This window comes from Octodon degus, unplaced genomic scaffold (assembly GCF_000260255.1).
Source record: "Octodon degus isolate 3935 unplaced genomic scaffold, OctDeg1.0 scaffold00144, whole genome shotgun sequence".
Lineage (NCBI taxonomy): Eukaryota > Metazoa > Chordata > Mammalia > Rodentia > Octodontidae > Octodon > Octodon degus.
In genome coordinates this window covers 347,046-370,868 of record NW_004524720.1, presented here as the reverse complement: position 1 = coordinate 370,868, position 23,823 = coordinate 347,046, and the positions used below count along the sequence as shown (strand labels likewise).

At 39.6% G+C, this 23,823-nt stretch overlaps 1 protein-coding gene across 1 annotated transcript in view; it reads left to right on the top strand.

Moving 5' to 3' along the window:
- Positions 1–17,538, top strand: part of Mkx (mohawk homeobox) — a 68,301-nt gene extending 50,763 nt beyond the window's left edge. Inside the window, exons 5-6 of the mRNA XM_004641863.2 lie at positions 15,451–15,484; positions 15,590–17,538. Of these exons, the coding sequence (XP_004641920.1) occupies positions 15,451–15,484; positions 15,590–15,776 (221 nt within the window). The 3' untranslated portion in view covers positions 15,777–17,538. The remainder of the gene's footprint in view (positions 1–15,450; positions 15,485–15,589) is intronic.
- The last annotated feature ends 6,285 nt before the right edge of the window (positions 17,539–23,823 follow it).

Here is a 23,823-nt window from a genome sequence, read left to right as displayed (position 1 = left end):
ATTTGGGATCAGGAAATTTAATTTTTAAATTCCTTTTGAGTATATGTAGAATATATTCTGTCACCAAACAAAAAGTGTAGGTGAAAGGAAATGTTGTTTCTGTTCTTTTTTGCAGTTTTCTGCCTCTCTGCCTCTCTCTCTGCCTCTCTCTCTCTCTTTCCTCTTCACTCTTTTTCCTTTAAAACTCATAAGATTACACTTTTAATTATTGTTCCAAAGTCTCAAAAAATATAACAAAAGGTAGAAAAGATAAAAGGATAGCATAGAATATATTTTGATCCAAAAAAAGTATTCAGTGCATTGTCTCTATCTACAATAGTAACTTTAATGACTAAAACAAATATTTATAAAAATTTTAACCCTCTTACTTATGACAATATATGACTTTATCACAATATGTATGGCAACTGCTTAACTTTTAAATCTACTTACAATATTTGAACAAGCCATTCTTTTGTATCTAGATTTCCATAAAATGTGTTTAAGAACTATTCTCCTCTATGTATTATACTCAAATTCCATTTTTTTGGTGTTATTTTTTAATCTAAGATCCTATTAGGGTATTTGCTTTCTCTCTATTTTCCTCTCTTTATAATTTCTTTTAGTCATGCGTGTCCACAGAAACACTCCTGATCTGTGGTTCCTCACAGATGTAGAGCAAAACTGTACTTCCTTAGATTTCCTGTCCAGTTGTTGGTAGAGCCATTGCAAACTGTGTTCCTGGCACAAGGTGGCACCCCACGCTTTGGGGGAGGAATGAGCCAGTTGCAAATCTTAGCAGATCTCAAATTTCAGCATTTTAGGTGAGGGCAGAGTCTTGCTATGTAGTTTAGGCTTACCATGAACTAATAGGAATCCTCTTGACTCAGCCTCCCAAGTGCTAGGATTACAAGCTTGCTCCAGCATGCTCTTTCCCATAGCTCAGCCTCAGTCTCTGGAGTCTGTCAGTGGCTGTGAAATGGTCACTACCAACTGTTTGGCCCTTGTCTTGTTATGTTTTCTGTTGACATAATAGACTATCACAAGTGGGGTAATTTACAAAGCAAAACATTTATTTTGCAGAGCTGCAGAGGCTGAGAAGTCCAATATGAAGGTACTTGCATTGTTTTATTTTTGAAGAGATTGGAGAATGGTTTGTTAGAAGTACAGATAGGAAGCACTCAAGACCCAGGACACTTAGGAGGCCCTTCTTCCTGTATCTCCTTCAGCAAAAGGCAAGAGAGTGTTAGAAAATAGGTAGGACAGAGGCTGAACTTACTGGAAACTGCCAGCAGTAACTATGCTCTGCTGAGATGGTTGCATTGATCACTCATGAGGCCAGGGTGACTTCCTCCTCCTCCTCCTAAACACCTCCCCTGCCAGAATAGTTGCTTCATGGATTAAATTCCCAACACATAAATTTAATGGTGCATTTGAAGCAGTGTTCTTCAGCCCTTCGGTTCCTGAGCAGTGAAATTCTGCTGATGTTCCAGAGCAAAGCCAGCAGCAGCCTCCTAGTGAGAAGCCCTAGCACTCCACCTTCACAGTTAAACTCAGGACTGTAACCCTGTATTCTGCAAAGCCTGATCAAAACACATGGCAGGTGTCTGAATTTTTAAAAGTATAGTAATAGACAATAGTCCCCCTCCAAATACTCGTGTTCACTTCACACAGCATTATCCTCACTACTTTTTGAAGCAGTTCTGGAAGTCACCTTTCACAAGTGTCTTTACAAGATGTAAAGATAAAATGCAGTGAGTACTGCAGTGAATTTTGCTACTAATGCCATCCAACAGAAATGTCATGTGTATCCTCACTGCTCCACCCCCCCTGTAGTCTCAAGACCCAGCATTGTGTGTGACTTCTGACTCTTCCCAGTGACCTGTCATTGTCATTTTGAATCAATTTGGGGCATCAAATAGCCATGACAGCACAACTAAAGACATGAAATAAGACTTCCACCATTGTTGGCACAATGGCTTTGTTCTCTTTATTCCCATTCCTCTTTAGAAACTACATAGCTCCAACTACCTCTCAGGGCTGCAGTAGAAATAACAGATTAAAAATAACCAGATTTATCAAACCTTGACACTATGTCTGTATGCAGTAAAATAATGCTCTGTTCTCCGGAAGGCAGGCCTGACTGAATAACTTACTCTTAAGGGGGCAGCAGCAACTCTGGTTTACTTAAGTTTATAAAAGGTTATTATCCTACCCCAGAAAGACATTCTCTGTTGAGTTGAATAGTGAGTTTCTGATACCCCCTGTGAATTACTATTTGCCACCTTAGTTTCCCAAAGGGAAGATAAAAGAACAAAATGGAAAACTTACAAAAATAAAAGGCCCCACCATCACAGCAATATAGAGTTGAGCCAATGTGTTTATTTTCAAAACAAAAAACACAGATCTTATGACAGTGCATTATTACCATAACCATGCCAATTAGAAGCAAGCGTGCACTTTGCTTATTTGGAGTGTTCTGTAATAAGCAAGTGTTTGTAAGTGTTCTGTAATGAAAATCTCGGATTCCTTTGTTCTGAAGTTTGTGTTACTAGTGACTCTCCCTGAGTTATATGCCAGAGCATAGTAAAAATTATACTAATTAGACAAAAAGGATAAAAGGAAAGTGAGATATTTTATTGCCAGAGAGCATTCTGGCGGTGTTGTATATGTCTAAGCAAAGACATGTGATAATTACTCCTGACCCTGGAGTTACCTGTTCCTGAACAATAGTTCTTGTCAAATACTGTATTTCATTCCTTATTCATACAAAGGTGGAATCAAGAGCTTGGTGTGTTAGATATGGCCTTAACACCGCTATATGTTCTTGGTTGGAATATTAGGAATCTAATAATGATTTTTAAAAAAACATACCAAAGAATTCTTGCCTTGGATTGCTGCAGTTGAGCAAAGATTCAGAAATTCCCTCATGAGATTTTTTTTTTTAATTTAATTTTATTTTTACTAAGAGCAGTACACTCATAACCCCAACCCCACCGCAACCTTCATTGTAGGGCAGCCTCTTTACACATCTGAGTCAGGATATGTCAGAACCTTGTTCCAAGGAATATAATAATCACAGTCTCAGAGATGGGCTCCTACATAGTTGGTCTCAGAGCGGGGGCCCAGAAACCTGCCATTTGCAATCCTACCCTGGTTTATCTTATTTTCTTCTTATCTCAAGAAAGAAAATTAAGGTATCCTAGAAAAAACTTCAGTGTCCGTGGTACCTCATGCTGTGGAACTTGAAATCATCTTATTCTAGCAAAGAGGTTTTATAATGTGGCCTCTTTTCCTCAAGAACATAAGGCCATAGCCCTTGCTTTGCGCCAGGACCATCTATTATCCCCATTTTATAGATGAAGATGTGTTGTACGTAACTAACTTACCCAGGGTCATTCAGTTTCTGAGTTTGCTCACTATTTTCCTACGATCCTACTTCAATCCTATGCTGTAGATAAATTATTATTCAAGCAGGTGATTTGTGTTCTGGAAAATGTTTTTGTCCCTTCCCCCAAAATATCATCTTGTCATGTTTAAGAAAATTATTCTCTTCTCTCTTTTCTAGAAACCTCCTATATTCTAAATTTAAGTAATAGTAATGAAATAGGATCTATGTACCACTGTAAAATTCTACATATACAACTATGGGATAATTCTTAAGAGTTTAGTAAATGCATATCTTTATTTGATTTATTTTAACTGCTACATAAAACATAAATTTGCACAGATTTAAGAGGCATATGTGATCATTGTATATTTAATTAACAAATACGAGATGGGGATGGTGGTGCACACCTAGTATCCCAGCACTCTGGGGGCCTGTGGGGGTGCAGCTGAGGCAGGAGGATCACAAGTTCAAGCCCAGTCTGGGCAACTTAGCAACTTTAAAAGAACATGTCTCAAAATAAAAAAGGAGTGAAAAAGAGCTGGTGACATAGTTCATTATGAGAGGCTCTCTGTTCAGTCCCCAGTACTAACTGGATAAAAAGAAAAAGCATAAGAAGAAACACAATCAAATGCTGCTGCTGCACCTATCAGCAGTGTAACCCCCAGCCACATGCATGTGGTCTCCTCCAGCCAGAGCCTCCTTCCTCCTTTCCTCTCTGCACTGCCCTGGAAGCATAGGTGTTGTTATAATTCCAGTGAAGTGGGTCCTCTTTTTCCTAGAGGTTCTGTGTCTGCTTGGTGTGGGATATACAGCCCTGGGGAAAATGTAGGGCAGATCCCTTTGAGTCTGGCTAGACTTAAGGAGAGAGAGTTCTTTTGTATTATCTTGGTGAAAGGGCGCTGAAGGAGTATTAGACTAGATGCCACCTCAGATCGATCAGCACAGTCGCCTTCCCACAGGCAGGGCACTTAACTTTACCTTCATACATAGTTCCTTTTTGGTGTCTCTTGTCCTTCAGTACCATTTGCAAACATCTTTCCAATTTCCATTTTAATATACAACCTCAGCCCTACATGTTACACTGCATCTCTGAATTAAAAGCAGGAGACTGAAGAACTCAAAGGCAGGAAAGTCTTACAGAACACTGACATGCCACATGCAGTTTTAAGGCTCAAGTGTATTAAGAACACTGGAGTGGATTTGAAACGTGGAAAGACCAGTGAGAGTATTTGTCTTGTGCCTAAAATGTTTTTTTTTTTAATCTCTTATACTAGTTCAGCAGTTGATCTGTGAGCAGAGCAACTGTCACTTGCTATTCTTCTGAAAGAGACAAGAAGCTCGTGGAGGTCGTCCTTTTTGTGTTTCACTTCTGGTGTTAATGCAGTCAGACAGGTTTAACATGAAGCTCTCCCAGGCTGAAATGACATTCCTGGAGATGGTAATTTGAGGAATTTGAAAAGCATGACAATAATGTGAGCCAATAAAAAGATATAGTACAGTTCATATATCAGAAGGGGAAATGCTGTTTGATGGCTTTTCAAGGATACTGAGGAGTTTCGAAAGTGCACGGATGGAGACAGACTTTCCAGCCAGACTTTCCATCTCTAATCTGTGCATTATAAGAGATGCACAGCTTTCCATTTTAAAAACTTCTCTGGTGTAGAAAGCACTATAGTACTTCATAGCCTAACACCAGTCACCAGCATATTTGTTATCAATTTGACCCTTTCAGATGTGTGTGTGGCAGCCACAAGATGTATCTTGGGAGAAGCAGCCCTTTGGTTGCTGAAGAACACGGAGGGTCAGTGTCAGGATTTGGATGAGGGGCAAAATTGAGCTGCAGCTAAAATCAGGGTAAATGCTTCAGGTTTTGGAAACAGTGGTCCAGCTTGTGTGTAAGATGAGTAATCTAAAGCAGTGAATGCTCCGCACAACACACAAGAACACAGCAGGAATACGGCACGATCAGGATGACACCTGAGACTGTGGCTGGAGCCCAGCTTTCAGTGACGAGGCCTGAGGGTAGTATCTCCAATACTGGCCTTAGGAAAAATGTAGGAACAAAGCCCATCAGACATGGGAAGCTAGTCAGTACTCTTTAATGTAGGTCAGTGCTCTCTGAGCACGTGGTGTGACTTTGGCATAGAAAATATAAAAAAGCAAGCTTGTCTTTGGAGGTGACAGATTCTGCACCCTTAAACCAGTAATTTGAGCTGATGGGAGATTGCCAGAGTTAAATTGTCTTGTCCCTTCATAATGGTTTTCATTTAAATCTCTAAACAATACTAATTTTCCTGGTGATTTCATTTGACCCCATTTCCTAAACGCAGGAAAAAAAAGTAAGAAAGATTAATTTTTTTTAGAATTTCTCCTGTCAACACTTGATGTACGTGCTTGCTGTCCCTCCTAACGTTAAATATGAAGTACCTCATGTGGCCCTCACTGCTAACACCTTGCATGTAGCACTGTTGTTTCTGCTTTATGGGTGAGAAAGGAGAAGCACAGAGAAGCCAAGCAGCTGGCCAGGACTTGCACAGCATCAAGGGACAGACAGCAGGAGTCCAGCTCAGGCTGCTGGGTTCAGCTCCTGGGCTCTGACCGCTGCATGGTGCTGGCCCCCTGACTCTGTTGGGGACACCCAAATACTAATATGAGGCGCCAAGAATAGAAATGAGAATGTTTAACATGTCCAGACCCTCTGTCTGCTCACCTACCAACCCCTTTCTCCCCATAGACTGCGTTCTCATCTTCAAAGTGAAAGCTCAGCCTGAAAGCTTTAGACTCAGGGAAGGGGGGCTGGTGCTTTGAGCTTGCAGAGGAGCAATCTTGGAAGAAAGGACGACGCAGAATAATTTAGCATCAAGAACACTTAATATGTGTAATGGAAAAGACTGAAAGTGAGCTGAAATATTATCATTGGGTGATTCTGTTTATTCTAAAAGTTACTTTTAAGTCCCACATCCCACTTCCTGCACTTCTAGTCCACCAGCCCAGAATAGCTGTGCATTCTACCAGAACAAGGACAACAGGGAATTAATAAGGAGCCATCAGCTGTGAGCCTGGGATCTCTGCATATAAGGCAAGGCCATCAAGGCTATGGCTTCCCCAAGAGACAGGGAGTCAAGCAGCATGCTACAGGGCTTTGGGTCACCAGGCAGAAGAGATGCTACCTCATAGCTATGGTTGGTGGCAGCATAACCTATTCTGAGGCAGCTTTAATGTGGGACCATCCACCAGCCTAACCAGGGAGCTCTTCACCACTGATCCAAAGTACAGGGCTGGGGCTACTAATTTTTAATTTCTGACATGAGCTAGAGAGGACAATGCATTGACAGAAAGGCAGCTGAAGGTGAGGACCCTGTGGCTGCAGACATCTGGGCACCATTAGCCACAGTGGGGGCTGGCCCACATGAGAGGTAGCAGGAAGGCAAAGGCTCTAGCCAGGGGGTGGAAGTTGTGGCTGGAGAAAACACTGGCTTAATTTTTGGAAAAGATTTTTCTTCAGACTCTGAAATGACTTTGGAAACTACTTATTCTTTAAGCCCCAAAATGAATAATTTTGCCTGGATTTTGCAAACAGGAAAAAAATAGCTTCATCCATAAAGGTGGTGAGTTTCATTCTATAATTTGCACTATTCAAAAAGCTCCTAAAGATTCACATCTCTAGGCTGACAAAACCCAAGCTCCTGATAATGACTTTGTAAGCCATAATCTTGAAGGTCACTAATCTTTGGTTCAGTTTTTTCTTGCGATGAGGATGGAACTCATTTTTGATCAGTGAAAATGCTAGAAGTAGTTTACTCATCAGCTGATCTGTCTTACAGTTTCTCGAGTATTTTTTTTTTTTTTTTTTTTTTTTCTTTTTTTTCCATGGCAGATATCATTTAGAATGAGGTATCCTTGGGCTGGCAAGATAGCTCAGCGGACTAAGTGCCTGCTTTGGCAAGAGCAGTGAGAAGGCTTCTGTCACTGGCCCCACATGCCACACCAGCCCTGCTCCCAGGCCCACTGAGCTGGCAACTGAGTCCTGGCATGGTGGCACACGCCTGTAATCCCAGGGCTTCGGAGGCTGAAAATAGGAGGATCACTAGGAGTCCAAGCTGCTGTGCCAAACACATAAAAAATAAATAAATAAAAAAGGAATAGGGCTGGCCAAATAGCTCAGCAGATTAAAGCTCCTACAAGCAGGCACAGGAGCCAAGGGTTTGATCTCCAGGCTGCTGGGCTGGCCCTGCCCCAGGGTGCACTGAGATGACAATTGAGACTGGGCATGTTGGTGCGCGCCTGTAATCCCAGCTCTTGGGAGGCTGTAAACAGGCGGATCACTGTGAGTCTGATCTAGTACTGAGACCCTGAACACCCTCTAGACCCTGCCATAAAATACAAAAAAAAAAAAAAAAAGAATGATGTATCTTTACTCAGACAAAAGTTCTAGTCAAAAGAGAGCCAAAATTTTCCTCTGAAAATGATGGAACAACTCTCTAGGAGTTAGCGGTAATTTATGCTGCGCTTAGGAGAATAATTAGGCTATAGCCAGTCTCTGAAAATGTCATTAGTTAAATGCAAGAGAGTGCGCGAGCGAGCTCATTTTCAATTTGATTCCTAATTCTGCATTTTGGACAGATCCCTTGATATTACAGATTAAATCATCAGGAGAGGGCTGGGGCGATAGCTCGGTAGTCTAAGAGCCTGACCGGCAAAGGCAGACCAGGGTTTGATTCCTGGTGCAAACACCATGCTGTCCTGCACTGTGCTGGCCACTGAACCAGGCATGGTGCACATGCCTGTAATCCCAGCTCTGGGAAGGCTGAGATGGGAGGATCACTACGAGTCCGAACTACATAGTAAGACCCTGAACTAATTACATAAAAAAATCACAAGGAGAAAAAAATCTTCAAAAAAAATTTTACTGGTCTAAACTTATAGCAAAAAGTAAAAAAAAAAAAAAATAGTTGAATATGTCTTCAGCAGACCCTCATTCTCCAGCCTTTTTATGTACGTGATGAGTTAGAACTCATCACGAGTTTTACAAGTAGATTCGTCATCAGAGGAATGTGTAGTGCAAAACATGTCCTTCAGTTCCAGCTGACCAAGAGCTGTCTCATCTGAGTTCCTTGCAAGTTCTCAGATATATGAGTTAAAGTGTATTTGTAAATGAAGGCGATGGTGCCATCTCACAGGATTATTGTGAGTACTTAACCAGATAGTGTTTGCAGAGTTCCTCGAATGGTGCTTGGCATGAGAACAAGCATTAAGTAAAAGATAGCAGTGTTTTGTTTGTTTGTTTGTTTGTTTGTTTGCAGGACCAAGGATCAAACTCACAACCTTGAGCTTGCCAGGCAAGTGCCTGTGCTGCTGAACTATCGCCCTGGCCCCAGAAATTGTTATTTTACAGAAAACCCCTTCACTTAATGTCTTGTTTTTCAATAATCACATTTAAGTTGGAGGGATATAGATGTTGATTTCTCTCAAGCTATTTCTATTCACAGCCGAAGTCTGCTGTCACATCAGGGGAAAGCCAAATGACAGAGTATTATCTTATTTATTAACATGAGGTAGTCCAAAAGTGGAAGTATTGTTTTAAAAAATGAACTGGGCATAATGGCGTGTGCCTGTATCCCAGGACTCTGGGTGACTAAGTAGGAGGAGCACAGTTCCACTTCAGCCTGAGAAACTTAGTGATTTAGTGAGACTGGGTCTCAAAATGAAAAAAAAAAAAAAAATGGGGGCGAGGACAGTGGAGGGGAGAAAAGAGGAGGGGAGGAAAGGGAAGGGAGTGGAGGGAGAGAAAAAAGAAGCAGTGCAAATAAAAGAAGAAAAAGGAAAGGAACAAGAGCTGGGGAAATAGTTCAGTGTGAAGGACCTGGCTTTAATACACAGTATTGCAAAAATAAGCAAACCAATCCGAAAGTTATACAATATATACAGAGTGATTTCATTTTTAAAGCATGTGTATAATATTTGCTTAGAATGCCATAGATTCAAATGTTAATGTAGCTATGCTTTGTTTTCTATCATATACTTTTTCTCTGGTTTTCTCCAGTGAGCCTGTGTTACTTTCTCATTGGATGAAAACAACAAATGCTATTTTTAGAAAGCAAAGAAGTGCAGGGGCACAATGAAACTCAACGATGGGCATGTGGCTAAGCCTGGCCAGAACTCCTCGGTGGGGCAGTGGAGATCCAGGCCTTGGCCGAGGGAGCAGGGAGCCCAGGGAGCCCTTGCTATATGTGTTAAGATCCTGAAAACTTGTGGTAGTCGCGATTCCAGAGTGTGGATCTGCGTCCTCCTCCTAGCTGATGCCTCGCGTTTTTCCTCAGTCATACCAAGGACGCTGATAACTCCAGAAGCTGGTGTCTCTGGGTTTTCGGTGCCACTGAGGGTTGTCCACCCTGCTGACACCAGTAAGGGTCCCCAAAGTGAACCAGGGTGTGGAAGAGCAGTGCTCAGGAAACTGAATCTCTGGGTTTGCTTGGGATCACTGACAGAAGCTCCAAGTTTTTCATTTCTCTAGGCTAGAGATAGGGGAGGTGAATACTGTCACTTGTCTTATAATGTGGCTTCCTCCTCGCACCCAACACACGCAGTCACCTGCCCACCCCCCAGGCCCACACAGCTGCTTTGGGGAGAATTTCTCACTTCTTTGCCTGATCAAAAAAGTCTCTTGTTCTCTAAACTCCCCACTTTTATTTAGAGAAACATATATTACGTGACTTAAAAAATGCTAGTATGCTTCCTCTTGCTTAATTTTATTTATATTTCAGTAGTGTGTTTAGTATTTCATGACTTTAAAACAGTCCTAATTTTAAGACTTATTTGTTGAATCTGAAAAAAAAATCCTCAGAGAAAGATTTAGCCATAGTTCTATCTTTTCATGGCTACAAATGTTACTTCAGGAATATATACCAGAATTAATATGCTTCTAAGTGTTCCTTAAAGACATTGAAAGGACCATTAGCCCACAGAGCTCTGTGCTATATCTTGCGCTGCTGTAAATCTGGGGTTTTATTCTTCTGTGTGTGTGTGTGTGTGTGTGTGTGTGTGTGTGTGTGTGTGTAATTGCTTTTTTACTTAATTTTGTAAGGAAACACATGTCCAAACTGAAAAGAGCCCCACTTCTAAGTTTCAGCATGGTTTGGGTTTTACAGCATTCAAGATTTTCTTAACTACGTATCTCTTTTTTTTCCCCTTTCTTTTCTTTCCTTTGGTCTTAAAACACGCTCTTTTGGCTAGTTCAGAAATTGTTCCTGCCAACCAGTTGCTTTTATGGTAATTGACAGCATAGCTCAGTTTTGGGAACTTTAGAGTCTAAAAAGGCATTTGAGCTCGGACTCTGGGGAGGCCGAGCCAAGCTACTTACAGAGTAAGAGATAGAGCTGAGTTGAATGTGGGCAGCTTGACCCCGAGTCCATGTGTTCCAATGAAGTCCACAGAGCAGCCTATAGGTGGAGCGAGCTCAGACCTACATATGCCTTCTGAGTTTCAGCAGCTTCTGTACCCTTCTTTCTCCTGCCAACTTGTCTCTAGAGCTCCTGGGTGCCACTTCTGGAGGGGAGCCTGGAGACCACCTGTCATGAGTGGGCAAAAGTGGCCTGAGCCCCAGGACACATAGTGATGGGGACAACAGACCTGCTGCTCCTTATACATTGGCTATGGGCCGAAAGGACACAAAATAGTTGAACTGCAGAAGGAGCCAGTGAGTTCCTACATCAAAGGAAAAGAGCATAAGAAAAAGGCATTACAACATTTAATACCACCATTTCATATAATGATCGAATTGTGAACGTTCTGAGTTTCCTTCAGGTGACATCAGCCTTTTAAAATAGCAAGGACATCTCTCCAGACTTCTTCTTCACATTAAGAACAGAAAAAATAGAATTTTCTCCAAATCATCAGGTCGTTAGAGTTCTTGCTTCCCTGGCAAGCACAAAAAAAAGAATTAAAACAAAAAATAAAAAAAAAAAAAAAAAAAAAAAAAAAAAAAACCTTTTTAGAAGGAAAGGGGCTGCCTGCTGTCCTTAGGACTCATGATGCAGAATATTCTAGTGATGCTGGCCAATCCACCAACAATATATTTTTTGAACCCAAAATATCCCAGACACGGAGCATGACAAGGTTGATTCTAGTCAGCTTTTTCTTGTTGGTGTGAAACTACTTGAGCCGAGGCTTTCTGACTCATGCTTCCAGCACTTGCTATTGACAGCAACAAAAGATGCTTCTCTTCACTACATTTTATGAAGATTTTTTTTTTCTGTTCTTGGAAATGAAACTAATCCATGCAACTAATGCCATTGAATATGCTCACCTGCCTTAAACTAAAATATAAAAATCAGCCTTTTGAACATAGTTGAAGGGCTGGGGATCTACCTCAATGGCATAAGTGGCTTCCTGGCAAGCACAAGGTCCTGAGTTCAATCCCCAGAACCACAAATTAAAAAAAAAAAAAAAAGATTCAATAGAATACAGGTTAAGATTTGTGAAACTAAGAATGCTCAAATGGGGAGGAGGGTCGAGACTTTTTATACCTCAAAGGTATTCTCATATACACTGTAGTATAAAACACATGCAGCCCCAAAATAAGCAGAATTTTGGGGCTGGGGAAGTAGCTCAGTAGAATAAGTGCTTGCCTGGCAAGCACAAGGGCCTGAGTTCAATCCCAGGTTCTGAAAAAGAAAGAAAAAAAAAAGCAGAATTTTATAATTTTACAGTTAGCTATGCGAACCTATTTCTCAGTGGTACAAGTTCAAGGAGTTGGGCATAGGAAGGGTCAGCTGTACCCAGGCATTGCTAGGGCTGCCGAACACTTGCATTCGCTTCTCATCTGAAACAAAAGTTCAGCATGGGCCCAGCCAGATAGCTCAGCAGATTAAAGCACCTGTTTAGGCAGAGTACAAAGGCTGGAGTTGGATCCTGGGCATCCCTGGGCTGGCCCTCACCCCCCGGGCACGCTGAGAGGGCCATTGAGACTGGACATGGTGGCACTCACCTGTAATCCCAGCACTTTGGAGGCTGAAAACAGGAGGATCACTACAAGTCCCATCTACGTAGTGAGACCCTGTACACCCTGTAGACCCTGTCCTAAATACATTTTTTAAAAAAGAAAAAAATGTGGCATGGGCCAGAGCAGGGGTTTGCACCTGTAGGATCCAGGTCCTGATGTCATTTCTGTGTTCTGTGTACTACTATGGATTTGTAGGCACAAGCATCTTTCTGCATGGTAACTGTCCTCAGGTTAATGGGTCAAGAGGGAAATCAGTCTGCAGTCCTCGTACTTGTTTTGGAGCCTGCTTCTTCTGTGAACTCTGGCAATCAGTTACATCTAAATTAGGTTTAGTGACTTAATATTATGCAAGCTTTGGTGAACCTTATATTTCTTTTTCCAGATCTGCTCACTGAATAAATATCCTCCTATCCCGTTGCTTCACTTCAGCAATACAATTGGTACAACTTGTGGGTAAAATTGAGAAAGCTGTACTGGCTTTCTTGATCCAAAAAGAGGACATGGCTTGTTCTTTGTTCTACGATTGCCTTGTCCCTGTCATTATTGAGGAAAGCTTTCTGGATGATAGGACTGAACAAGAATGTCTTCTCCACAGTCACCACAAAAATATGCTATCTGTGTACAAAGTCACTAACAGCAAATAAGTTGAAACATAAAACTTTGAATATAGTGCCTCTCACACAGTGAGGGATCTGTAAATCAGAATCACCAGAGGTCTGCCTTCCTCCACTTACATGAGTAATCTTGTAATCCTCAAAGCATTCAGTGCAAGGCCAGATGACCCAGAAACTGACAGGGCTGCCAAAGGTAACCATCCAGCTGCTCACAGACCCGGCTGCTTCCCCTAAAGGATTCCCAACACCTTATAGATGCTACCTGAGTATCCTGTGAGAGGAGACTGGAAGAACTCACTTGCGCTGCTCCTTTTTTAGGCAAGACACATGTGATCTCACTTATTCTTCACAACAGCAGCCATGCTTTTAGTTTATTGTTTCCTTGTTATTCACTTATTTATTTTTTTGTTCTATTTCCCTTGGCCCCCAGGTGACCATGGTTTGTGAGAAGAGCTCACAGTGGCCCATTTCTGTCTCGGGGTCTTTTGTCAGGCTTTCTTGATTCTTTTTTTCCACAGACGGCATCGAAGCTCAGCAACCTGGCCTACCTGCTCATGGATGCTCAGGCTATGTGTGTGCTGGGCGTTACAGCCCTGGTTGGACTGTATTGTGGTTGTGTTGGTGTGTGCGGCTCAGCAGGCTTCTGCCAGTCGTTGACTCTCTTTCAGCTCAGAAGTGGACATGACACTGGATGGCCTAATGAACCTTGTACAAAAGGCCTCAGAAATACTGAGGAGGAGGAGGAGGAGGAGGAGGAGGAGAATGTGGAGGAGGAGGAAGAGGAGGGGGAGGAGGGGGGAGGAGGGCGAGAAGGAAGAGGAAGAGGAGGAGGGGAAGAGGAGAAGGAGGAAGAGGAGGAGAAAAGGAAGAGGAGAGGTGGAGGGCACAGAAAGAGAACAGGCCTGGGGTAAAGGCCGCGCTGCACTTGCTGCTCTTGTGCACCACAGCGCCCTGTTGGCGGCTGCTCAGGAGCGGTCACTGGTGGCACAGCGACAATGGTGAAGACAGTTTGAGCACCAGCTGGGCTCAGCGTCTCCTGGGCCGTGTGTACCCTGTGTCTCCCTTCTTATCCCTGATCTTGCCGGCAGCCCCCTTCACACATCCTCCTCTCCAGGATATCGATGTTTGGCTCCCTACAGCTGATTCCTTTAATCAGACACAGAACCCATTTTCCCCTTTCTTCTTGCTTGTGTGGAGCTAGCAACACCAGTGTCCTGAGGGGTAGATGAGAGCAGAGGTGAGGACGCAGATACAAGACTGCACCCTTCCAAGTGCACTCCTGGGGGGGCTCCAGGTCCCAGAGCCTGAGGTTTGGGCTTGGCTTCTCCCGCTGGCAGAACGACTCGCCTGTCCTTTCCTGTGGCTTGATTCCAGTGAAATCACAGAATGCAGAGCCGGAGGCTCTGTCCATGTACTGTAGCAACCTCTTAATTCATTGGTGAAGAATTTGAATTGTGACCTGCACAGCACCATGTGGCCCATGAACAGTGAGTGCATCAGGACCAACACCTGGCTCCAGGTGTGGACCCACCTTTTCCCTATCCTGGGCCTCTCAGTGAAAAGGTCTATTTATTTAAAACAGTAACATGACTTCAGATATTTGTGTGTCTTTATTACCTACTCTTACTTTTTTTTTACTTATTTTAATGTGTATTAAATTATATTGCATATTAAATATTACTATGATGCCTATAAAATTTATAGATATTTAATGCATTTTAAATAATTTAATGCATATTGGTTACATAGAATAGATGGTTTTATTTTGTCATATTTGTGCATGCATATAACATTGCTTGATCATTAAAAAAAATGTAGCAGAAATCTGCCCTGGAGACACACTCCTGTAATCCCAGAACTGTGAGAAGCTGAGGAGGATCCTAAGTTCAAGCCCAACGTGGACAACTTAGTGACTTAAATCTGTTTTGAAAGAGGGAGAGGAATACTATTAAGAGGAATACTATTAAGCCATTAAGAAAAATGAAATCATTCATTTTTCAGGGAAATGATGGCGCTGGCAGGATAAACCAGCCAAGGCAGATTCAGGAAACCAAATATCTTGCAAATTGGAATCTAAAACAAAATCATATTTGTTAATTTTTTTTGCATCCTAATATAAAAAGTAGACTACATCTTTGAAAGAAAGTAAACAAAAACAAAAACAAAAACAAAAAAAAAAACATTATTGGGGGCCTGGCCCTAGCTCAGGCCTTTAAGTGGCTGCTTCCACAAAGCTGTCAGCCTCAGGTTGCTGGAGTTCGAACCTCACACCTCTCCAGCTGGCCAAAAGTGCCCTGAAGGCATTCGAGGAACAAAAAAAAAAAAAAAAGAAAAAAGAAAAAAGAAAAAGAAAGTAGTTAAATTTCAACCAGTTTCTTTCACTTCTGTTAATAAACGATGAAACTCTTGAGATTAAGAAAGAAAGAAAAAGAGAGGACTAAGTGAATTTTTGCTTCTCTTTCCAGATGCTCTGGAGAACGGATCCAGTAAAGGTGACAGGTGAGCAAAGCGTTTTCATTTGCTCTGAGTGCCATGCAGCGACGCCCTTTCTGGCGCAAACCACAGGGAGTTTGATCCCGTTCTTTCTGTTTTGCTTCAATCCAGTGCAGCTCACAGAAAGGGACCCAGCAAAGATGACACGTACTGGAAGGAGATCAACGCGGCCATGGCCTTAACAAACCTCGCACAGGGCAAGGACAAGCTGCAGGGAACGACCAGCTGCATCATCCAGAAGTCGTCTCACATCGCGGAAGTAAAGACAGTGAAAGTGCCACTGGCGAGGCCGTTTTAGATGACGCACAGAGGATGCTTTACCGTCAGTGTTCCGCCGCATTCCTCGGAGAGGGCAGCTGGCTCCCGCTGAAGCCTCCTCTTATTTTTAATTACCCTAAATATAACATTTAGTCGCTTCTACAAAAGACATATAAATTATAAAAAAACCTCATTTTAATCAAAAATATTAACTTATTTTATGTTACTCAAACTATGCATAAAACGTCTGCATTCCCATTACAGTAAGTGCCTTGCTTCCTGAAAACCAGCTCCAACGTGGGCCTAGCGGGACGGCTACGCCTCAAAATGCCAGTGCTTATGCTTATTAGTCTGTGTGCATCACCGGATGGATCTAACCATTTCAGGACTGAAACCAGATTTGTTGAAAGCCCTTGAAATACGCTCAGTAATTCACATGTTAAAACTTGGATTCTGCTCAGCCCAGATGAGATGGCCCTTAAAAAAAAGCCTTATTGAAAAGTGTTCAATGTGCTTTTCAGAGTGACTGAGCGAATTTTATGCACATACTATGCCTGTATATCTGATGTTACTATCTTCCAAAATGAAAGGCGCGGCGATCCACAAAATGCCTGCGTATTTAGTAGTGATTCCTACAAACTAATTGGAAATCACAAAGGATACATAATAATCAGAAAAACTTTTTTTTCAAGCACTGCTGGAAACACCACATTGCCCTTTAGAATTTATTTGAATTTTCTTTTCCTGAAGTTCTGCTGATGTTTCAAAAATACTTTATTATATAAATATCTGAAAATTTGCCTGTAGAAACTAAACCTATAGTTTAGTTTTAAAACATAATCCTGTTTGTATTAGAGTTCAGTGATTTTTTTGTGATGGAAACTTTTTCATATGGAATGACTAAAAAGGCTTTTTATTTGGTTCATTTCAAAATTACAATTGCTGATGGACAATTTGTATTGCAATGAGAACAAGACAATGAAGGAAATGTATCTCTGTGAATACACTTATATACACATAAAATTGACTTTTAAATTTAAAACATATGGAAAACAAAACATGGAGCAGCCTTTAGATTTGGCCAAGTGAGACATTTAAGTAAAAATTAAATGAAATCATGCCTTAAGAGAAAGAACATTTTGTTTCTAAATTAGACTATCATCGAGTGGGAACAATCAATATCAAGAGAGAACAGTATCTTTTTCAAACAGTAATTCCTAATCATCTTGGGAAGACTTGAAATTTTAAACAGTGGAAATGCCAAATATAACAGAGTATGTGTGCATCAGAGAAGTAAGGAAGGATTGGACTCTCTTACAGTGGGATTTTTTTTCTGGCTATGTAATCTGTTTTGTAATTTTTTTAAAACTGGAAAACATTTTTTTGTGAGTGTGAATAAGAGTGAAAAGTAGAGCCATATGGTGACATTTTTCTTTATTTTGCAAAATGCTTTTAAAACCAAAGGCTGCTCTGGTTGAAATATGGACTATATCAATCTTGATATAAATTGTAGGACATTTTTCATGTAACATAGCATTTGGGAATTGGGTTTATTTAGTGTAATGAAGATAATTTGATATAAAAATATTTTGTGCATATTTTACTTTGTTTTCTAATTTGCATTTTGCAGTAACAATATGTGCAAAGCCAGATATGTAAGTTATGACTGTATGATCAGAGGAGGTATGAGTTCTTTTGGTTTACAATTTTAAGTAGCTAGAGATCCAGGAGGAAAACTTTGGAATCATTAGAAAACAAATTTTACCAAAATGTGAGCATGCCAGTGAAAACTAGGACAAATACTTCACTCTTTTTTCATACTATTGTAAGTTATTATGGTATTAAATATTTTAATAAAAATGTTTTTGTTTTAACATATTTCACTTAGATGAATAATGCTGGTTATATTTTATATGAATTAGTCATGATTGATTTTTGCCATTTAAAAGAAAACCAGCAAACTTGTCCTATGTATAAAACGTAATGACAAGCCATTACAGGATAGCTATTCATAGGACTTTTTAAAAGCACCAAAGCTTGCTGTCTGTCCTGAAAATACAGGGAGAGGATTTTATAATTAGTACATCCTTGGCAGTGTCCGCAATTTGCAATGACTTTTAATTTATTTTGTTTTCTTTTGCTGCTTTAACATCTTCTGGAAATTAAAGTCTCCCTAGTTCCTTAAAAGAACCTTGAACAATGCTGAGCCAGCAGCTGAGAATCTAACTCATAATTTATATTGTAGAAAAATAGAATTACCTCTTCTTTATTTTGCTGTATTGTAATCATTTTAATAAATGAATAACTGCCAGGATTTGACAGATTTAAAATAAAAGTTAACTTCTAGACCTCAATGATCATATGAATTTTTCTTTCCTTTGAGAGTTGTCCAGTGGAGAAAGAGCAAAAGCGGGGGCTATACACAGTAGTCCTCCCTCGGTTAGGAAGGAGTACGGTGTGGGAGCCCTGCATTTGTATTAGATTTGAATTTTGTCACTTCAGACAACCACATTGCCTTTTAAAACCCAAATAAAATAGACTGGTCTGACTATTAAAATGTATAGCTAAAAAATAAGCATTTTTACTAGATTCCTTCTTTCAATATATAATACAATAAGCATTCTTACTGATACGATCTTTACTAGAGAGAAATCATAGGCTTCAAAGCCAGACCGGTCTACACTTCAGTGCCACCTCTGCCACTCAATTCTCACACTCAGTCTTGTCTTCAATTTTTTCCTCTACAAGAGTCATACATGTGGAGTTTTCTCAACAACTGAGATAATGCACACTACATCAAATGCTACCACAGTGCTTAGCAGACAATAGCTGCTCGACAAATGGAAGATGCTATCACATACTTGCAATTCCTTTATATGGAGTTCATGTGCAAGAAAGTAGAAATATAAATGGAATGTGAGGCATTAATAGCTTGACAGAGAGCATTAGAGGTGGAAAGATGCCTAACAAAAAGAAATTGTAGTGAAATGATGAAAGTTGGTATCTGTATGAGAAAGAATTTCAAGGAAAGTGAAATTATTTTCATTACTGAAAATCCTGGGAAAAAGTATAAAGTAGAGCAGGAGAGAAGCAACATGCTAACAGAAGACACAGGGTATGCAGCAACTTCTTTCATTCGGATAAACAAGAGCTTTTTCCTGTCTGTATTGTCTGTCTGCTCCAAGTAGCTGTGTTTGCTGAACAAGTCAAAAGCCATGGTCTGCTTTTAAATGCATCCAGCTCCATGGCATGACGTCATGCAAATAAACACAGAAGGAAAGAGCGGGGTGACAAGACTCTTCTGTCAGGAGTGACGTAGGTCAGCCATCTGGGGAGCTGGCAAGGTCTTGAGCTGGCTTGATTGTTTTATTCCTTAGTGACTCTGGGGAATAAGCATAAGCCTTCTATGCACAGTGATTTTATTGATAAAATTTGATCTATGAAAATTACCTACCCCAAAGATCTGACATGAAGATTTCTAGGATGACAGAAGTAAAAGTGTTTTTGCAAACCGTGTGGAACTGCGCAGATGGTTGCAATAGTGAGTGTGTGCTGCATCACCCTCAAAGGGGCATACTTTTGGAGAGTATAAATTGTGGTTTTCATAAAACATTTGGAACTCCTTCATTTTATCCTATACACGCTATGGCCTACAATTTCTGGGCCCTTTTGAGTGTTCAGAGTTCCTTGGTCCAGGAATTCTTTGTAACAGTTATAGTCATAATTAGATGCTTGATTGTCATGCCACAGGGACAGAATCCCAATGTCACCACTTCCTAGAAAGGAGACTCATCTTAGAGGTGGACTAAATTTTCGTTAGGTAGATATATGCACTGACTACAGTAAGGTTTGTTTTTGTTTGTTTGTTTGTTTGTTTGTTTGTTTTCTTAAAGTGAAATGCAAAGATTTCCAAGTTTGGGAAAAACAGCTAGCGAGCTAGTATGTTCTTATATCTTTACACAAATGACTCCCTCCCCTAACCCCCAGGTAAAAATTATGTTTGTTTGTCTTCAAAAACAAATTTAATCCCAAAGTCAGTTTTCAGAAATTTGTCCTGCAAAAGTTTGATGTGTGAGCATTCATGTTCTAAGGTTTCATTTTATTTTTGTTGCTAGATGATAATTATACAAAATCAAGAGGTGCGAAGTGATGTTTTTATATATGTATATATTGTGGAAAATTATGGAAGGATCAGAATTAGCATATCTATGACCTAGATATGCTAAGTGGTTAGCATATTATTACCTCCAACTTCATTTCTTTGTGGGAAAATATTAAAAATCTTATCTTCTTTCTACATGGAAGCATACAATACGGTACTCTTTACTGCAGTTGCAGTTGGTTTCTAGAACTCACTCATTTTGTTTAATTTTACGTTTGTTCCTTTGACCACCATCTCCCTCTCCTGCCACCCCCAAGTCTCCAGCCACCATTTAGATGCCATGCTCAAGTGAGAGCATGTGCTTTTGTGTTCTGTGCCTGGCTTATCTCACTTAACAACGTTCTCAAACTTCACCCATAACCACAATAAGCATTATCTCTCATATACAATATTTAACATGTATACAAACTTGTAGTTTTTTATCTTGTAGTTATTACTATATTTGTAACTGCACTGTAATAATTTTTCATTATATTATACACATATTTTTATCAGTATGTGTAGATTTTATCTTTTTTTTTTTTTTTTTTTTTTTTTTTGGTGGAACACGGGGATTGAACTCAGGCCCTCTTGCCAGGGAAGCGCTTATTCCACTGAGCCATCTCCCCGGCCCCAGATTTTATCATTTTAAATGAACACATAAGAATTGATTTTGAGTCTATTTATTTAGTAAATGCTCATTGATGGACTTTTTGAGTATTTCCACTTTTTAGTTATTATACTAGCACCACTCAAAGTTCCTTTTTTTTTTTTTTTTTTTTTGGCGGAACCGAGGATAGAACTCAGACCCTTGTACTTGCCAGGCTAGTGCGTATTCTACTGAGCCATCTCCCCGGTCCTCAAAGTGCTATTTCATGTTGAGGTAGTGTTTGCACAAGAACATAACTCAATGCACTGTTCTCTTCATCAAGAAAGTTTTTTATGAAAAAAAAAAAAACCCTGGAATTTATAGTGCCCTTAAAGATACAGTTGTTTACTCTCAGTAGCCGTTATAAACACTGATTCTATGAATATTCTTGCGCTTACATGTCTTTTTCCACTTACATATCTATGTGATAGTTACTCAGATGTAGAATTAATGTATCAAATAATGCACATTGAACTTCTTGATGGTTATTGCCAAATTACCATTGAAAAACTACCAGTTTATACTTCCAACTATAAAGCTTTGGTTATGTTTATTCAAAGTGGTCAAAACATTAAGCACTATTAAATATTTTAAGATTTGACATAAATATTATTTTTTACTTGCATTTTAAAAGTGGAATCATACATAAGCTTTTTGGTATTTTTTTTTCAAGATAACTGGCTGTGTCTCTTCTTTTACTTCTAATTGTTCAATTATAAGTAAGTGTAAGTTCTTTTTTGTATTAAAAATATTACAATACCATGACTGTAATATATGTTATGACTATTTTATTATCATAAAATAGTTTATTTTTTTAGTTTATTTTTAACTTGATGCTGTTTTGAAAACCAGAAGCTTAGCTGGGCATGGTCACACACACCCCAACCCTCAGAAGGCTGAGGCAGGATTGTTTTGAGCTTGAGGCCAGCCTGTGCTACAAAGTGAGCTCCAGGCCAGCCTGCACTACATAGCAAGACCCTGTCTTAAGAAAGACCAAAAAATAAACAATAATAATAATAATAACAGAAACCCAAAGGCTCAACTGCCATTTGTGTACATACACAGGATGTGGATGAAGAATGACATGTATTCATTTATCATGAAGCAAAGTAGCATGTCAGCACACACTGTGGAGGGGCAGATCATTTCTCCTTTTTTTTTTTTTTTTTTTGAAGAACTGGGGATTGAACTCAGGCACTTGTGCTTGCCTGGCAAGCACTTATTCTACTGAACTATCTCCCAGGCCACATTTCTTTTCTCCTTACTGGCTTTACAGCCTTAGACAAGACATTTAACCCATTTTTGCCTCAAATATAGGTCATGATAGTTCTATTATTGTGAGGAATTTGTTATTCTATTTAAAGCACTTACTGTAGTAACTTATTGGAGGTGAGTGCTAAGATTGTGAAAGGATTCATTCATGTTTTCTGCCCATTTGGTTCACTGTCATCTATTTAAATCTCATATACATTGCTGATTTATTTTGCATGAAAAATAAGCTAGCAACCTGGCTCTCCCTCAAATTTTCCCCCTTGCCACCCCTTCAAAAAAATAAAACCTAGTTAGTTTGTCTTAAAATTGTTCACTAGAAAATACACTAAAGTTTGTTTATAAACCACTAATTTAGGGCTGGGGAGATGGTTCAGTAGAATAAGCACTTTCCTGGCAAGCACAAGGTCCTGAGTTCAATCCCTGGTTCCACCAAAAATAAATAAATAAACCACTAATTTCTTAAATTTATTTTATTTTTTTTTCATAACTGGGGATTGAATTCAGGGCCTTGAGCTTGTCAGGCAAGCACTTATTCTGCTGAGCCATCTCCCTGGCCCCTCTTAATGTTATTTGTTGACTACTTAACCAAGATTTTGTGAATCAATTGTGATGTGTCAACTTGATTTAAGTAAGAACCTCCAGGTCACTAAACTTCTTGATGGATCTGTGGATGATTAACATCTAGGTCCCAAGGTAAGTGGGGAAGGCTAAACCTGGACATGGGCAGCAGCAACCAATAGGCTTCTAGTCTGGGTGGAATAAAAATGGAAAGAAGGAAGTCTTCTCCTTTTCTTCAGAAGAGCTCTAGCCTTTGCCATTGCCTTTGGATATTGGTCTGCAGTTTCTTCAGCTGCCCAGCACAGGCTCTTCAGTCTTTCAGTGCAGACTTGCAATGCGGACTCTGTGCCGAGCTTCCATGTCTTCAACCTTAGACCACTACTGGGTTCTCCAATTCTCCAGCACACAGGCGGTCATGTTAGATTCTTCCATTTCTGGTTCTGCAGATGGCCACTGGGATTCTTCTGCTTCTTACCCTGTAAGCCTACCTAATAAACTCCTTGTATGATTACATATAAATGTCATTATATTTATATTGATTCTATTCCTCTAGAGATCTCTAAGGGAGATTTTTTTTAAAAAAATTAATTTCCTAGATGTTTCTCTTAGGTTTCAAGGTATACAGTCATATCATTTCCAAGTAAAGAGAATTTACTGGTCACTTGCTGGTATTTATATTCTTTTTTTCACCATAAGATGACAAGGAGCCTTCTTGTATATTTCCTTCCATTAATGAGATCACTTCTAGTGTTTAAATATTTCTATGATAATGACCATTGATGTGAGTTATTTTGTTAAGACAATATTTTTTTTTCTTTTTCTTTTTCTTTTTTTTGCAGTACTGAGGATTGAACTTAGAACCTTGCACTTGTCAGACAAGCAATTATTCTACTGAGCTATCTCCCCAGGCCAAAGACAATATTTTTCTTAATAGATACTAGATGTTATGATAAATAAATACTGATTTTTTTCTAAACTTTTATTTTCTAAGTATTTTCTAATATTTATTTAAATATTTTAATATTTAAATATGCTATATAAATATTCCAATATTTAAACATTTTATTGAGTCATATCAGAAAAATTCACACATTGTTAAGTATACAATTCAACAAAAATTTCAAAAGAGAATATAGTGTGTTACCAACATCCAAATCAAGAATATTAAGTATTTTCAGTGCCCTGAAAAGTAACTTTTTATGACTTATGCATATTTTCAAAATTTAATATAGCCATGACACTACATTTATATTTCTATCTTCTTTTTTCAATATTGTATTTATAAGATTTATCTGCTATCTTTGTGTATAGCAGCCATTTAATATTTTTGTGTCTAAATTTTTTTTTTTTCACTGCCTCTGACCAGGTCTTTATTCAAAATAAGCTGTCCAAATTTATGGTACTTGTATGGGATAGAGATTTTGACAGTTTATGCAGCAGGCTTCTTTTCTTCAGCAGGTTTCTTTT